At 36.7% G+C, this 18,662-nt stretch overlaps 1 protein-coding gene across 1 annotated transcript in view; it reads right to left on the reverse strand.

Annotated features, from left to right (window-relative positions):
* FOXK2 (forkhead box K2) overlaps nucleotides 1–18,662 on the reverse strand; it is a 58,351-nt gene that overhangs the window by 24,721 nt on the left and 14,968 nt on the right. Inside the window, exon 4 of the mRNA XM_010007222.1 lies at nucleotides 1,243–1,251. Within this exon, the coding sequence (XP_010005524.1) occupies nucleotides 1,243–1,251 (9 nt within the window). The remainder of the gene's footprint in view (nucleotides 1–1,242; nucleotides 1,252–18,662) is intronic.

Below are 18,662 nucleotides of genomic sequence, written 5' to 3' on the forward strand. Positions count from 1 at the left end.
CCACTTCAAAATCCAAGGAATTAATTTTAAAAGGCAAGGCATGGCTCTTGATAAAAAGTGCCAGAAAAGGGCACTAAAATTTCACCATCCCTTCTGCCTCCACCCATGAAGTATTATCCCCGTTTTTAAAAACAGATTAAACAGATTTGTGACTTGGCCAAGTCATCTTGGCAAGTGTGCAACAAAGCTGAGAACAGAACATATTTTTCCCCAACACCCAATCTTCATTCAAACCTCTTGATCATCCCGTAAGCCTTCCTTCTCCTACAACCACTTTTAGAGGACGTACACCAGGTGAAACACACCTCTTCAGTAAAAGAGAGGTTATTTAGTTAAATAAGACTGACATACTTCAAGCACAGTTTGTTGCTCAGGAGTAGCCGCTTAAGGAGCAAAGAAAGTACTGGCTGTGAAGCTTACATGGCAAAAAGTAAAATATGTGCATATATCTGGAGCAATATATCATGTCCTCCCAAACACTGCTAAAGGAATTTTCATTTCAGGCCTTACTGTAACACCATGAAAACTGCACATTAAATGCACACACTCTAAAATCTGTAGTTATACACTGAAGAATCTGAAGATGTAAAGCTACACAAACCTAATTTTTTATGTATCTGTGAGAAGGACGGGGTTTTTTCCACAATCAAACATAATAAAAAATTTTTCACTGGCTCAAGGAAACCAGATTACTAATTTTTATTTTTTTAAAAAAATTTTTGACAGTAACTGAAATGTTTTGGAGAGGGTAATACATGGCAAGTCCTATAGTCACTTTTACTCACTTTTTATTTTTTGTCCTATTTAAATAAAGAGAACTGCTGTACACTATTCAACTTGTTTTGATTTCAGCTGCATTCCTACAGACAGGTGGCAGAGTTCATAGTAACTGGATCAATCCCATACAACAAGGCACACTGTTACAGGAGGGTAACACAAAAAGCATGTCAAATCTGAGGTTTTCTGATACTAACACAACCATGACTTGTGACCAGTTACTTCTGGTTTAGCTTCAAATTCCAGACCTTTTAAAATTATTATTCTGTGATTCAGCTTTTCCAGACCATTCAGAACATCAAAATGGAAAAAAATGGTCTTCAGTACATAATGCACTATTTCACTATACATCACTCTGCTTTAAGCTCTGGTGCTTCTTTGAAATATACTAGAGACAAACCAACTTTGTAGGTAGTAATTGACACAAAATTAAAAGTCTTCCAGAATAAAAACTAATGTTGATACCTGTTTTCTCTTCCTCTTCTGCAGACAAATGGATATAGTTAAGTTTATAAAATAATCTGAAATGCTGAAAAAAAGCAAGCTGCAATCAACTCCAGAGAGATTCTTGTACAGCTACAGAGAAGAACATCCTGCTAACCAGCACAAACAAAACTTCCCTCAATAAGTAGAAATCTGTAAAGCTTTCCTAGAGAAATACATATATATATATGTAAAGCAAACCCCCCCCTCAAAAAGAAAGTGACATTTGTGTCACCCAGGCTTCCCCAGCTCATCAACTGAGGATCATTCTTTCCTGAATGGGGCTGTCAAAACTGTCACAAAGAAAATTATTGTCATGTAGCAAAATTATCAATTAAACACTCCCCATCTCTCCCTCCCCACTTACCTATCTGCTGGACCTCCCCTCTACCAGAAGACCATTTGCTGTTTCTACTTAATTTCTGTCATGCACAACTATTCATTGTATAAAGTCATACATTTCTGTAGTGAAAGATGAATGTAGGATTGCAAATTTAAGAACAATTTCATCAGTCATGTGATTTCTTAAAAATTCCACTGCAGAATCCACTTGCACAGCAAAGCTGAAAAGATGCAAAGGAGTTCCATGCACACACTACTGAACAAAAAAGAGCTGCAAACATTAATTTGCACAGTACTTAAATTAACGTGTTTCCATTAACACTTGAAAACCAAGCAATATTTATAACATTCAGATTTTCAGAAAGCTGTATTATACTGAAGAGAAGTGTTAATCCCTAGCTACAGAAAGGCATTTCCTAATTTCCTTATATGTGGAAGACATTATACTTTGTTCAATGACAAAAAACTGTACTAATGGATTTTAGAAACAAAGCACCATCACAAAATGTGGCATTTACATTATCCAAGATGGTCCCTAAGCTAAAGTTCTCATAAATCAGAAGTAGCAACAAACACTACTATATAATTCCCTCATTTTTATTTCATACACAAATACATACAATTTAATTAATACATTATAATCTTAGAAGCTCTCGTCTGAAAAACTAAAAAGACTAATATTTCTGGTGTAGAATTGTATTTTACAGACATTTTAAGAATTCTGGAGAGTATGATCATGGCCTTACCCTGTACTCTAATAGCATGTACACTTTTCTGGTATAGAGAAGGCAGTGTAAAGGCTTTAAGTCAGAAAAACTAAGATAACAGATACCTTAGATGATTAAAAACAATCTGTATAAAACAATGTTTTTTTAACATCCTTCCCCCCAAAATAGAAATCATCAAGATCTTTTCCCCACATCTAACAAGTTTTTCATTAAATGTTAACTTTAATGCACAAGTTTGTTTGTCATGGTTTACAGAAGGAGCCAAAAAGGTTCACTAGGTATTTTTAAACTACCACTCCTTTGATCATCATTGGGAATCACATCACAAAGATCTTAAGAGCATTAATTAGTTCAATTACAAAACTGCCTTACAATCAGTTTTCCTCCCTCTCCTGAGAAAACAACAGCCTGTTTATATGAAAGTGTCACCAGAATCAGAATCAGTGATTTTTCCTTAAGAACTGTAAAGGCAAGATAGGACAACATCACCTGATGCAGAAAGCTTGAGATGCAGTAAGAACCCTTAAACTCTTTGTCACTGCTCAAAAACCAAGCCACTAAACTTAACAGAGACTACCATAAACTAGTTAGTGAGAGGACTGGCTAACAGGGGACCTAGTGGTGCCAGAGCAAGTGTGAGGGGATGGCTGGACCCTGGAGCCAGGATCAGGAATTAGAAAGAAAGATCAAGACCTTTCAAAAGTGGAGAACCTTTGGATCAGCTCAAATGCTGATAAAACTGCTACACAAGATACTGTGAAGACAACTCACCAACCTTATTAATTTCTTCCCATTTGGTAATGGAAAAAAATGGACTTCTCACTGGACAGAAAACTAACCCTGAGACTGCCTCTCTCCTCTTCCAAGGGATTGTTTTTCAGGCCTACCAGTAAACTAATCTGACTTGAGCACACAGTGTGAACACAAGAGCTAACACAGAGGACAGAACAGGATGATTCTTTCAGCTCTAACTCCCAAGTATCTCGTTTTAACTAACCTTGAAATCAAAGGGTTAGTTACAGTTTATCATCACAGCCTGAATCTTATATATGGGTATGCTTAAAACAACGAGATGTAAGTGCTGTTCAGGTTGTAATAAAACTACACTACTGTATAAATCTAACACAAAGATTAAAAAAAAAAATCCCTTTTTAAAACAGGAATGAGAAAGACACTGCAAATGCTTGAAAAATAAACTTTAGCAATATATTTAACATGAGAAGCAAAAGCTTTTTGTCAGTATGTCCTTTAACTCAATGAACTTGGGAGAAAATTGTATTTAAGAGAATAATCAATATAAAGAAGTAGGCAATGTTAAACACGTTACATACAGCACACACAGAGTGTGATGCATTCCGAAAAGCTCACCAAGACAAATTAATTTTCTGTCAAGTCTGACCCCATCAGAGAGGTAATAATCCCATAAATGTTATAAAACACACGGCGAAGTTGCAATAAATTTGTTTGTACGTTACAGTTTTATTTATTGTTGCTCCCCAGTCAGTCTGGGTCAGTGCTCACTCAAGACATTTTGTACCAGAATCCACAGCACAAAATTGCTGCAACTGAAGAGTCATACGTAGTCTCTGAACTTGAGCTGTGATCAAAAATTGCTTTAAAGACCAGAACGTGCCTATGGAGAGTATGCTTATCACCACTTATCTAACCAAAGATGACACAGGATGGGGGGACAAAACCTGCCATTTCACAGAGTTAAACATAACTGGAAAAGGTTTACACAAAGAGGTATCACAGCTAACTAATGAAAATAGACCAAGTCCCGAAAGATTAACTATAAGGTCATTTTGTCTCTCAATTTCAAGTTGAATATAATCAGACTGGTCTCCACATTTTCAATGACACTCCCACATGATATACCAAGGACCACAAAACAGGGGTCACAGTGGCGGTAAACACAGCAGAAAATTTTAGAAATACAGAATCAATAGCAACATCAAAAAAAGGAGGAAAAATAAAAAGAAACAAAAGGCTCAGTACTTGACACTGACAGAGGGAAAAAACCTCTCAAAAATAAACAGCTTGGAACACAAACTAAATAATTCATGGTCTATGCTGAAGAGAGGGCATGTGCTGGTCATATGTTCAGCGTATGTTATTGGCACCACTCACCAGCATGTTCCATGTTGTAACAGCTTAAACATTTCAATTTGAAATGCGCTGCCTTCAGGGACGACATGATCTGGGCAACCCTGACGAAACACACACCACTCAAAATGAATACATGCTAATTTTGGCTTGCAGGTTATTTCTCCATACTCCAAACAATGCTTTGCTTGGCACTAACTCATTTGAAAAGCTTGCATTAAATATAACCAGTGGTAGTGTGAAGCAACTTTTAAAACCAGTAGACTCAGTTTATGTAAGATTATATAAAATTACTGTTGTAGTATGTGTGATCTTAGAGGCAACTTTCTGCTTGGATCCATGCTACAGATTAGACATGCATGCCTTTAAATTTCAGAACAGCAACAGTCTTTGAAGTTGTGCATGACTTCTCTATGCATTCACAGTCTCAGACATAGCAAGACATGACACGATGGAGCCCGTTGCCCAGATGACAATTAAATGCAGTGGTGGAGTTTTAGGACTCCAAAACATAGGGGGGGAAGGAACGTAGCTGGAGTTCAAACATGCAACTTCAAGTGCCTGCTTTCTCTAGCAGTCAGCTCTGCCTCCTCACTCTACAGTCATTTCCATTTCTGTGAAAGTTACACCAAGATAGCTGCTTCTAGTGCTGACACACAGATCATCTGAGAAAGGATCACGACCTCACTACTGTACGCTAATTTCTGAGTATATCAACCCTTTCTGCATTCAAACCAGTGGCTACGATTAGACCTATTTACTTCCTTTTAAATACCCATTCTGTAGTATTTTAATTTTAAATCCCCTAGAGCAATTTCTCTTTCTTTTGTATTTTTGTATTATATTATTACCTGCACAAGTCAAATCCTATCTGCATTTAGAACATCTCTAAGAGGGTTATTCTAATGACTTAACGATGGTGTGAAGCGTGACACTACAAGTATTTAAGGACCTTTCGGATTTAAAAATAAAAGTCTTCTTCACTCTCTGAAGAACTTTATCAGCCAAACTTCTTCCCCTCTCTGTATCAGACACTGTCAGTATGTTCTCAGTCAGCAATTTATTTCCCACAAAACGTCCCTATAAAAACACAGGGTAGTCCTATATATATATTCTCTTATTTAAATCTCTTGGCAAAAGTTTCAACAAGCAGCTACCACAAAGACAAAATAGTCCTAAGTAGGACAAAATTGCATTAGTGTAACATATCCAGTAACCAACACTTCTTTAATCAGAGCCCAGGGATCTTCAAGTTGAAACCAATGTCACTGCAACAGGCACCCACCCCCCTCCAGTACTCACCTATATTTATCTGAAAGTAATTAACCCAAAACTACTCAGACCTTCAAGATAAGAAATATAACTAGAAGAACAAGAAAACCATCTAACCTTCTTAATATCAAATGCTGTTGCAAAAAGAAAAAGGTACAGACAGTAGTTTACCTAGATAAAGCATGTAAACACCTTTCAGTACAAAAACTGAAAGCATATCCTGCCTTCTCAAGTCTTTCCAAACAAAAAGAGACTTGGGCAACACGTTTCTACATTGCCATCTCCCATGATCATTTCCACAACTGCACAGTTTTTTCTTCATTTCAAAAACTATAGAAGAGCCTAATTTTTACAACCAACATTTCTGATTAAGCTACCAAATGTGATTCCTCAGAAACACCTGCCTCAGGCTCTTCTCCCTGTCCACTATCCTGTTATTTCTCCAAGTAGTCAAAATCACACTCTCTCACATTATGGTTATTTTGTATTCTATATAACCATGCTTTTAAGCTTTTCAGAATAAGTTCAATTACTTTATGGCACACTTCTTAGCTACATTCCAGCTAAGACAAAGAACACACAAATACGAGTAATGTTTTCTTCAGCTTCAACTAAGTCAAAACCAGTTTAAAATAACCTCAAACTTAAAACTTCCTTAGAATCTTATTTTATCCGTCTGACTGAGGGCTGAATTATTTACATTCACATGCTTCTTTTATTTATTTATATTTTTTTTTTCATGGTTTGCATGCTTCTTTTCTTTAAAGGCTTAAAAACACCCATTTTACTGATAACCTTAGATAATAGTGAATAACCTCACATAAGAATCTTGGATACTTACTAGCCCACAGCAGGCCAAACTTATTTATAGCTAAGTAGCAAGCTGGGGTTAGTGATCTCTTCCAGGCTCAACAATCTTCCAGCCTCAGAATAACCACACCATAAAACAAGCCGGCTTATTTCACTACTGACAGAAAAGTAAACATTTGTGTACTAGGGTGTGCTCACAGATGATTGCTCTGGCTGCCTGTACTGCAGCAGACAGTAAAAGCTATTCTCAACCGGCCAAATTTCATGAACGAAATTTACAATCTTGGTTACAAATACCTTTCAGAATTTAACTTAAATCTTTAAAACAGAGACAGGTGGAAGGATCTGAATTCTCCTCACAACTGTGAATGAGGTTTCCCTCATTCATGACTATATTGAGAAAACAGTACTTTAGACCATAGAAAAAGCTTCAAAACAGAGAACAGCTCAGAAAATTAAAGTCTTCAAAAGTTCTAACAGAGTTCTGGCAGAATCTTTGTTATAATGAAGAAAGATTTTTAAGAGAAAGCCTGGATACTCATAGAATTGGATATTCAAGCAAAGATGACAAGTAAAAATGAAAGACTTCCAAGAAAAGCCTGTTTTGATGTCAGCTTGCTGCTCACTGTTTCCTCCATCTCACTCCATCCCTCTGCTTAACCACTCACAAGATGATGCACAAGGTCAATCTGCTCACAAGAATTTCTGAAGTCACTACATGTATTCTGCTCAAACAACAGCACTCCTCCAAGACCAGCAGTCATTCAGGAGGAAAGAAAAAAAGAGAAGGGATGCAATTAGTCAAGAACTAAGTAGTGAAACAGGCAAGAAATGACACAGCTTTGTACTATTCACTGCTGAAGGTTATTTTGTCTTGCCAGTGTTCACAAGGCATTTGAGCACTGTTAAACGGTTCTGGAATTTGCTGATAATACAGACTAGCTGCATTTCTCAGCTTTATGGACAGACCAATACCAGGAAAAGGTTTTAAAAACAAAGGCTTGAATTTCAGTTCATGAGGATAAACAACTGAAGTTCTACTGTGGTTTCTACCTACGGCATCTCTTTCCTGTGTTGCTAAATGTGCCCGTCATCTGAACATTTCAACTGACACACACACTGTGGTTTCCAGGTCCAAAATGTTTGTAGCGATTATCAATATCTAGAAAGCTGAATGAATAATACTGTCATCAACCACAAACTGTAGGGCCCGCCCTCAACTCAGAATTCAGTTCTGCATTCATTTCAGAACCCACATTCATAGAAGAGGGTAGCCACCTCAAACTATTGCATTTATTATTCAACTCAGTGATGTACCTACAAAGTGCTGCCAGGAAAAAGGCTCTACTCTAACCCTTGATAGTATCATGGAAGTCAGACTGTGTGAGGATGAATTTCATCATTCTGTGAGAATCTCATTACCCAATCTAGTTATTTTAATAAAATTACTTAAGAATAGATTGCACACTCTTCAAAGCAATGTTTTCATATCATTTGAACAACATAACAGTTCACCATTTGGCTGGCAGCCCGAGTGCTACTAAAACGCTGATACACTTTTTAAGATGAAAGGGCAAAAAGGACCAAAGCCACCAAACCCCTTTATTCAATAAAATAATATCCCAGGTCAGATCTCCACACACACACACAAACACTTCACTTGGTTACCCCAAAAGAAGTGTATCAACCAATGACTGTATAAAACAGATCACACAGAACAGAATACCTAGAAGAAATCTTATCTGAACCTAACCCAGCCACACCCAGAATATTCAGATATGTAAGGAAAGGAAATTACTTGCTTCCTTTAACACATCTTTGCTTGATACGTTACTGAATGCTTACATCTGTGAAAGCCAGAAACTGGATTTTATTTACAAAAATTGTTGTCATTCATTGCTACTAACTTTTGTTAGTATCCAAGACCACTCAATACCTCGTTAGTAATGAGGGACACTTTTTGTTATAATCTCCTCCTCCAAATGATTGTTTTTCTTAAATGTTTCACCTCATCCCTTCTGAATGAAGTCTCAGAGTGAAAAGACAAATCAGACCAGGGAGCACATGCACAGCTACTTTCAAAGCTGCTACCTAAGTAGCTTTGGAAGGCTGTATCAACTAAATGTATTTCTTAACTGCTAACATACCTGCCTTGAATGGCAGTCTGGTTTTGCTACCCTGAGTAAGAAGAGATAAAGAAGCTCTCTCTCAATTACTTTTTTTTTTTTTTTAGATATTTCTGCATCCTATCAAGCAGAGACCCTCCTAAAACAACACAGGAAATCCAAATCATATCTGATTTACCTGCATAGTCAAACTTCAGCAGATTTACATATTTCCTGAAAAAAAACCTATGGATATATGCAGCCCACGCAATAACTGACATGTAAAAACCAGAAAGGTTATTACAATTTTCTTCAAAATAATTTCATATTTCAGGCATATGATTTAATGCTGCACAAACCCTATTCAGTCACCTGTCTTAAAGGCAGAGAAGTTTGCTTTCTGAGATAAAAGGACTTTTGGGGGTGGAGGAGGCACTACAAACAAAATACATCACACAATTTTTTTTAAAAGGGCCACCTGCCTCCACTATATTCTTAATGTTCAACTTTCTGTAGAGGTTGTGACTTCCCTAGTCTATTATAGACTTCAACCACCAACTAGACTAATGACCTATGGTGCAAAGACTACCTTTAAGCACAAGATACAAGGATTTAACACATGGAATGAAGACCATACATTAATTCTATCCTCTGGTTCAAGATGATCCACAGCCAAGGAACTTGTTTAAAAAGGGCCAGAAAGCACGTAGTAACCAAAGGTTTGACACAACTTAATCATTTCAGCATCTGGACTACTTAGATCCGATTTTTAAATTTTTATTTTGTGACTTAGAACAATTACTTAGCAGGCTTCTTTAACAAAAAGCATGTTATCTTAAAACTTTCAGTATTTAAATATTTTCATATTACATTGCAAATGATTTTTTAATGCACAAAAATTCTTTCTGGTCTTTTATTGCTTAGGACCTTTTCCTTTCCATTTTTATTTCATAGACCATAAGAGCTCTTAAAACTGCAACTCCTCAATGTATGATTCCACAAGACACAGCAAGCTGACTGTTGCTGAAAGTCTGTGAAGCCCTATCACATACTTTATGCCAGCTCCACTGCTTGCCAGACCTCTCCATGAGCCACTTCAATGCAACAGAAAACCACCCAAAAATAGCAAAAAAAGCAGTCATCAGCAGCTTACGGAACATCTGATGAGCTTCAAGGCCAGCACAACCTGCAGCTGGGGGCACTGCAGAAAACAAAACCTTCCCCTCCCAAGCTCCATTTCAGCAGCAGTGAGATGCTATTTACCTCAGACATTCATGAAAGCACAGCCTATGTTTCTAAAAACGTGAGACCCCAGGTTCTTCTGAATCACATTTCCAAAACTAAACATCAAAGTCAGAGCCTCCTTACATTCTGTAAAGATAACAATTGTATCACTTCTCAGTCTCAGCTCTTAAAACTTGAAAAGATCTTCAATTTTTTCCTATCTTTTTTCAAGCCTTCCAGCAAACATTTTCATTTCTCCACACATAACAGCTACAAACACCACGAGTGCCCTGTCCATATCCTAAAGCAAAACGTACTGGGCTATGTCCTCATCTTTCCCATGTAGTAACTGCATTCTCCTCTTCCTTTTTCTTAATCTGTACATGGCATGATGCTAACATTATTCTCTTTACCATTATTCTTGTTTTTTTGCTTGCTTAATTAATCAGCTTGTTTTAGTTCAAATATGAACTTATCTTCACTTAGAAAATTTACAGTGAGTATATTCACCCTTCTCTTGTCTAAGCTTTACTCTTCTTGATCTTATTTAAACCTCTGTCTGCCCTCATTGCTATGCAGGCCTTCCCCACCTATCTAGAAAGACGAGAAGACAGCAGTATCACCTAAGGAAGGAAATTCTTCTTCAAGAATCAGCTTCCACAATTTATATTTTCCAACTACTTTTCTTCAGTGTTCACTGCACTGACATGGTGACCAACAAGCCTGCCTGCTACTGAAGTATACACAAACTGTATATACACAAATTGTATTCTGCCTAGAACACCCCAAATATATTCACAGGACAACGCTAAGTGACAAGTCAAATTTTTAATGTATTCTCAGATGTAAAAAAAATCCAACAAAAACCCATTAAAACAACAACAACAAAATTATAAGTTTGTATCTTCATAAATAAATCAGACTTTTACTACACATGTAGTAAGACAATACATCATAGACCTGCTAAGACACCAACATTTCAGGTACAGTTTTTTGAGGATATTGATACTTCGGTGGAAGCCAAACTCTTGTTTCCCAGCTATGACACAAAAAAAAAGGGAAGGCAACTTTTCTGCTCCCACAGTGCAACATGTCAGTAAAAATCAGAATTTAAAAGTAGATTCTGTCAACATGTTTTGTTTGTTCATGTCATCTCTGAACCAAAACCACACATTCACCTTAAATTTCTTTAAATTATTTGGAAAACGTGAATTTAATTTCAGTACAAGGTGCAAACACTTCTTCTGTTACATCCTAACCTGACCTCTTACCAACACGTGAACTGAAAAGTAGTATCAAGTAACCAACAGCAGTATCAAGTAACAATACCAAGTAGTGAACAAGTATTTTTTTCATGATTTAGTGGTAAGCTGCACATTATGATAACCACCCTGCATATTTCCAAAATCCTGCTATTGGAAATACAGTATTTTTTTTTTCCCCCCAATCTGGGTAGTTCCATGAAGCATTTACTAGTTAGTTATCTCCATCCCTGGCGATACTAGGAATTCAAATGGACAAGGTGTTAAGCACTCCGATCAAATATGGAAGTAATTTTTGCTTTCAGCAGGGGTTTGGCTGTAGGTTCCTTCAAATAATTCTTAATGTAAAATCTTAAACTAACACTTAATTAAAATTAATTCCAGTCAACTTTACACTAATTTTGTTATGCTTCATAAAGCCATGATAATGACATGTCTCTGACTTCTTTGCAGCTCCCATTCTACAAATGCTCAATCCCATATACAACTTTATCCACAGGAGTTGGCTTGCTGAGGGTCACAGCAATGCTGAAGTCACAGCAATGTTTACAGTTTAGCATGGACAGAACTGTTTGTCAGTCTGCTCATGTTTTTTTATTTGGTGCACGTGGACAAACAAAAACATGGTGTGTTCATATAAATATTCATTAAGATGTTCTGAAATTTTGAATATTGAAAATTTCACCCCCCAACTGCACGGCTACATGACGATGTAGCTTTGTAAAAGCTTACGATTCACAATCCTAATGAAAAGAACAGCACAGAAGCACATGCAGTAGCTGCAGCAGAATCATGAAAACACATGGGAACAAAGACTCCAGTCATGTATAGACCTTCTTTAGCTCTATAAAAGAGATGTATTACAAAACTAAAAAGATCTGCACTAGCTCTTCAAGTAACTTACTAAAGCCTCAGCACTTTTCAGTGATAAAACACTAGTGATGAAATCTTAACTGAGAAATATGTTTGTTTTCTATGCCATCCAATGTGGAATAGCTGCAGAATAAATATGGTTTCTCCCTTCTGACTGCTTTATCTAGGTCAAAATACTCCTTAAAGGCAGGAAGTCACAGGAAACAAATGTCACTACATATCAACTTTTTATCATGGAAACAAGCAAGACACTAGACAAAACCACCACCTTCCCAGTATTTCAGAATGATGTCCCATGAAAGACATCAGCTTATTAGTAAACACAAGATAGTTGTGATAACTCCTTATAGGCTGTGAAAGAGATGACGTTACACAACCCCATGACAAGCTCATAATTTTCTTTGAAATTATATTTTTTCCAGTGTTTTACATAATTTTACATAACTTAATGGGGCTTGAGAGGTCTGGAAGGCACTGCTGTGCTTGCAGAAAAACAGAATAAATCAGATGCACAATCAACTTATTTTTAATAGCTTAGGCATGACTATGAAAAAAAAATCTTTGCCTTGTGCATGACAATTACACATGCTCAAAAACACCCAAAACCAACAGCAGTACAATTCTTCTGGAGCAGAATTATTCTCTAAAACACATCTGCCTTCATGAAGGACTAATATTTACAAGACAACGTCATTTCCTGATTATAAGCAAATTAATAATACACATTTATTTTGAAAAGGGTGAAAGATTAACTCATTTAACTTGCACTTTCCAACAACAAATGGTGTCTCTTCCTACTCAAACATAGTGCATTTCACAATCAATGGCCAGTATTGTATATAGATTTAATCAATGCAAAGCAAATAATTATTTAATTTATATATCTCTTACCTCATTATTATAACTGAGGGTAAGAATCTCAAAACTCTTTTCAACTACTGATTCTTGGAGCAGACAGTTTTAAAACTCACTCTGTGTCTTTAAACCAAAACAACACTCATCTTCCTTCTGTCACAGAATTGAAACTTAACAGAAAATAAAGAAACCGTCAGTTTTAAAGATTATTTTCCTGTTCATAGTATTTCATATAAAAGTGATAATATAATATATAATAGCTATAGATATAATAGTATTTCATACAAAGAATGTACTTCTATATCTAACCACAGATGTAACAACACTGTAAGATCAGTAAAACTGTAGAATTCAGTATGGAAGCTTCATATACATATCAATCATACCAACATAAAAAGCAAGGTAAGTGGGAATTAATCCAAATATAAAATTATTTAAGCTTTACCTCAACCACCTGATTGGTGTATGACAATTTGCAATGCTGTTTCAGTAACACAAAAAAGTTCTCTCGTACAGTGTGTGCAATTGAGAGGGACAAATGAAAAAAAATGAGATTGCAGAAACAACTGTAGCACAAATTATGACTATAGAAACTTCACACTCATCTCTATTTTTATTTCAAATAATATGCACTCTACCTTTTTCTTCCCACGTTCCTTTTCAATCAGATCTGCTTATGTGAGAACACTAACTGCTACTAAGCTTGACATTTGCAAATCCTACTTTAAAGTAGCCAAACAACACCTGCCACACAACTCAGTTAGCTTTATTGGTCACTATGGAATGGGACACTGTCTGCTAGAGAAAGTAAATAAAAGGTTTTGGAGTCAAATTTGTAAGTCACAGCCGAGTCCAACTTTTCTTAGTTCTATACTTAGAGATGATCTGTATATATATAATAGTTTTAACACAACCAGTATGAAACTTCAAAATACTCCTCTGAACACAAATCAGTCATAGGGTCTCAAAAACATTTCAGCCAGCTGTCTTCCTTACAAGCAACTGTATCTATCAAAAGTGCTGTCAAGTAAGGCAAAAAGCAGGTGCCAATCTGGCCTGAGGTATTCAGCTATACTTACAAACATATTCCCTCAATAATTGTTTTGTTTGATTTATTAAAGTATCTAACACTCACATTCATTAAAAAAAAAAAAAAGAAGTTTCAAACATAAAACCCAAGCCAAAACCAAGCAAAGAATATTCTTCCTAAGCTAGTAAGTAACTCTACCTATGAAGATGTTATGATCCAACTGTTAAGCCAAACCTGTTGTTTCCAGTGAGAAACTCCGAGCATGTGTGCAGCCACAGATCTAACTCGTACTGCAATCACAGCTTCACATATAATGTAACTAACTGCAGTAAGATGATAGAAAAAAGTACCCTGATATATTAGAGGTTCTCTACAATCTGTCTGCATAGGTAATGCTGAACACAATAAATATTTCCAAGGAATTCACTCAGTGAATAGATATACGTGATCCCTGTTCTGAATATACCAGCTTTCACTGGCAGGAAAGCTGCTGCTACTTAAAAGGATATAACCCCACTTGGTACACCCAGACCACAAGACCAAACTAAAAGTACTATCTCTCTGGATACTACGAAGAAAGACACAAGAACATAACCAACTAAATTAAGCTAAAGTGAAACATACTCAAGGTGGTTTACATTACTGAGTATGGGAGGTCATAAAGAAGTGAATGACAGAATGGGAGAATCATTTGCTGTTGATGGTAAAAGAGCAAACTTAAGTTGCATCAATTTAAATTACCAGGTGTCAAGTTCAAAAAGCTCAGCATGAAGAGGCATTTTTCCCAACTTGGGCTCCTATTACACAGTGGAACTTGCTGCCCAACGATGCTGTGGATACAGAGGTTTACAGGGATTAAAAAAAAAAGCTAAAAAAACACAACATGGAAAAAAAAATTAAAACATGCAAACAGTAAATGGTTATAACTCAAAAAGATACCAACTTTTGGGATCCAAAAGAAAAAACAACAGAAATACAACCATTTGCCTTTACCATTTTTATGCCACTCTCTAGGCATCTGCTACTGACTCCTCCTGGAGGCCAGTAATGGACTAGATATATCTTTGCTCTGACCTGGAAATGCTGTTCTTATGTTAATGTGTTATTCACAATGTGTTTGTGATTCACAAGTTACTTTCACAAAACCAAAACTAATTACTAAAATACAAAATACCTGGTTTTGTCAAAATTAACATGACACTGTCTTGGAACAGTCAAGCCCAAGATGTCAGATTTTTGTGCATTTAAATGCTGATGTACAAAGCATATCCAAGAAACACAAAAATACAAACCAAAAACTTCAGAGCTAAGTTTTACCCAGAAGTCAGTCTGCTTTTTCCAGCTGTATCAGTAACATCTGTCTGGAAACGTGCCTCTCCAAAAGCTGTATACAAGAGCTCTGTCAACAACTGCTGCTGTGTCCAGCACAAAAGGTATTTTCAAGCATAGTACCTCAAAAGTCAAATATGGATGTTATTATTTACCTAGCAATATACCCTAAGAATGATTGCACTGAAAATGAGCCAATTAAAAAACCTGACCTTTGTGAACTAGAGAGTGATAGTTCATGCATCTTAGGTAATAAGACTAATTGAACTGCTTTGATTTGTGTCTATTTAACAGGAGACCCTAAAGTCTTTCACCTCATGCCTCTCTGTGTCATGACACTGACAGATCTGCTTACTGAATATGAACAAAAAATTGCTATTTTTTCCCCCCAACTCCCCATTTTATTCATTTAACAAGATGACAGCTGGTTTGTATATACACAAGTATGTATGTGAGTCTGTCAAGAACTGGAAAAACAAAAACACACTTCCCACTGTTATTACCTCCTGCTTGATAACTTAAACATTTGAATTGTGAGCAAGGCTTCCAGGGAACCCTTAAAAAACAGAACTGTTATCTTAATACACAGTAATTCCATGTTTCCTGACATTTATATCTGTAGAAAGAAAGATGCCTTTATTACAGGTAAAAGTATACTCTAATATTAATAATTCAGTTTCCCCAGATGTTAAATATGTGTGTTTTGCAGAAGACTATAAAGTTGTATTTCTGCTTTTCCCTTCCAAACCCAGCAAGTTCAATACCACTATTAATGGAATCATATTTAAACACTGTGTTGAAATTAAAAAAAGAGGCCAAGGACACCGGAATTACATACAACCATTAGTGACAATTAAATAAGATACATCAAGTCTGTAACAATATTTTACTTGGAATCATCTGTAAGTCATTTTTAGTTAGACAGAATAGAGATGGACCCTCCATTCTTGGTTTCCAAGATCACTTAAAAACAAACAGAAAGAACAGGTAATTTTGATTTTTTTTTTTAACTTCACCTGCCATTAAAATTCCAAATGATTCTTTAGTCATAGGCATATTACTGGCAACTCAGCAGGATTAAACAACAACAACAAAAATAGATCTAGTGATTACTTCAGCTGGAGGTTAACAATCTTGAACTCTCACCAAAACTACTTTCTTTCTAATAATGTTTCAGCTGTTAATGTTAACATTGTACCAAAGCAACTAAGTTTGATTCTTAAAATCCAGGAGATCATCTTCAGTGTGACCAGGGAAATCTACAATGAAACTCAAGACACAGCTACAAACAATATTAGTCACCAGTAATTCACAGTAATGACTTGCTATGAGCAGATAAGGTCTGCTTTGAATTTGCCTAGACTCCTGTGTTAAACAAACAAACACACACACACTTTGCAATAATGAAACTACTATTTCCCTAAACAATGACTTTTCTTTTATAAACAGCTTTATTTTTTTAATCAATAAAGCAGCATTGACTGACTTTCAATCACCAATCTAACCTAAGTCATGACCCTGTAGATTTTTCCTGCCTTTCAAGATAAAACTCATCCCAATGCCTGATGACTGAAGAAATCCTAGTTGACTCAGGGTACACACTACTCCATTGTTTCTAGCCTGGACTGAGGGTATGTCACCTTTTATTTACAGGACTTGATGGCGGATCACACCTACATTTTGTAACTAGATCACTACTTCAACCAGCTTATAGATCTTGAAACGGAAGGCTAGCAGTGTGCAGCCTAAGAAATGGTGTTATCACTGAAGACTGTCAGAACCAGGCAAATGCTAGTTTCTGTAACACCACCCACATGCACTTGTGAAGAAATTTTAACTGCACATAAGTTTTCAGCATTGTTCAATAAAAAAATGACACAAAATCCTGCAATTTTTTTTTTTCTCCTTAAAAAGCAACAATGGCAGAAGGAACTAAAATAAATTACAAGTCAGTAATTACACAGACACCATGAAGAAGCAGTACTTTTTTTCCTGAGGTCTTAAGAGATTGCTGCTGACTAAATTACCTGAATTAATTCTAGACTGTTTGCTATCAACATATACAAAAGCACAATGACTTGCTGACAATTACTGTACACCAAATTCTGTTTACAAAGAAAAAGAGTATTTTATCTATATTTCATAAATGTGTTAGATTAAAATATAGATTAACCACATGCCAAACTATTATTAATATTAAAAAACAGAAAGCAAAAATAGAAGTTACAGCTAAAGGTCAAAAAAGTCATCCAACTGTATTAATGATTATACAACCCTACACATACTGGCACTCTTAAACCCTTTCAAAATGAGCATTTCCTAGAAAGCAGAAAGGTAAGAAAATTTTCTTTTCACTGAGGAATCAGGTGGGGAAACCAACATTAAGACATCAAAGTGGAAAATACACACCATCAACGTCCTGAGCACAGTTTAAAAACTTGTAAGGCATTAAGGCTGTGTCACTAATGGCATGTGTTTTACAAAGGTAAAAACACTCGTAATCTTTTAGGTATTTCTTAGTCAAGACTAAATTTCTTTAATCAAGACTAAAACTTACTAAACCAAGCCACTTTCACTTTCCATACATGTGACTCCTCAAAACCTCTATTACTTATTTTAGAGTTCAACATATCTTTAAACTGAGTAGGTAGGCCTCACACACTCCCCTAGAAGATTTTGCAAAAACAGTTAATGTTTGGTAATGGTAAAGGAATGTATCACCATTTTAAAACTCTAAATACGTATTTTGTCACGTAAGGAAAGGCATTTTAAAACGCTAAGAGTAGCATAAGTGTTTCATGTGGGTGATTCAGTTTACCCATAAAATAAGTGTTACCATCAGGCAAAGAGGCACAAACTACCATAAAATCAGAAGGCAATCACATGCACAAAACATCCCCCCCACACTCTGCAAAAGCACCAAGTGTGCTACAGGATTTACTCAACACTGATCTTGAATTCAGAAATCCCAGATATGTGGATAACCATTTGAGTGGTTTCCTTTGAAGCACGTAAACAATACTCAAGGGTGTATCCAATTCTATTTGCTAATTATAATACCTCCAAGCACTGCTGCAGACGGATTTACTCCCAAACTGACAACAGATCCTGCTACGTGCGAGGCACAGCACGGGAAGAGGGTGACCATTTGTCAACCACCAGCCCCTCATGCTTCCCACCTGTACCACCGGCTGCCGGAAAGGCTGGAGTGGGAATGGATCTGCCGGCGGGGCCCGGGCACCGCAGGAAGGACACATCCGAGGGCAGCAGGCGCCGGTGGTGCCGAGCGACAGGGAGAAGAACTGGGGGGCAGGAGGCCTAGGGCAGCGCTGGCATGTGTCGCCAGGACGGGGCCGGTTCCCCACCTGTCACGCACCATGTGCCAGCCCAACGGTAACGGGGACAACCGGCGCGGATGAGAAACGGCACCACCCCCGCCGCGGCAGCCGGTGTCCTCCCGGGGAAA

The sequence above is a fragment of the Chaetura pelagica genome, unplaced genomic scaffold, assembly GCF_000747805.2.
Source record: "Chaetura pelagica isolate M959 unplaced genomic scaffold, ChaPel_1.0 scaffold180, whole genome shotgun sequence".
NCBI classification, from domain to species: Eukaryota; Metazoa; Chordata; class Aves; order Apodiformes; family Apodidae; genus Chaetura; species Chaetura pelagica.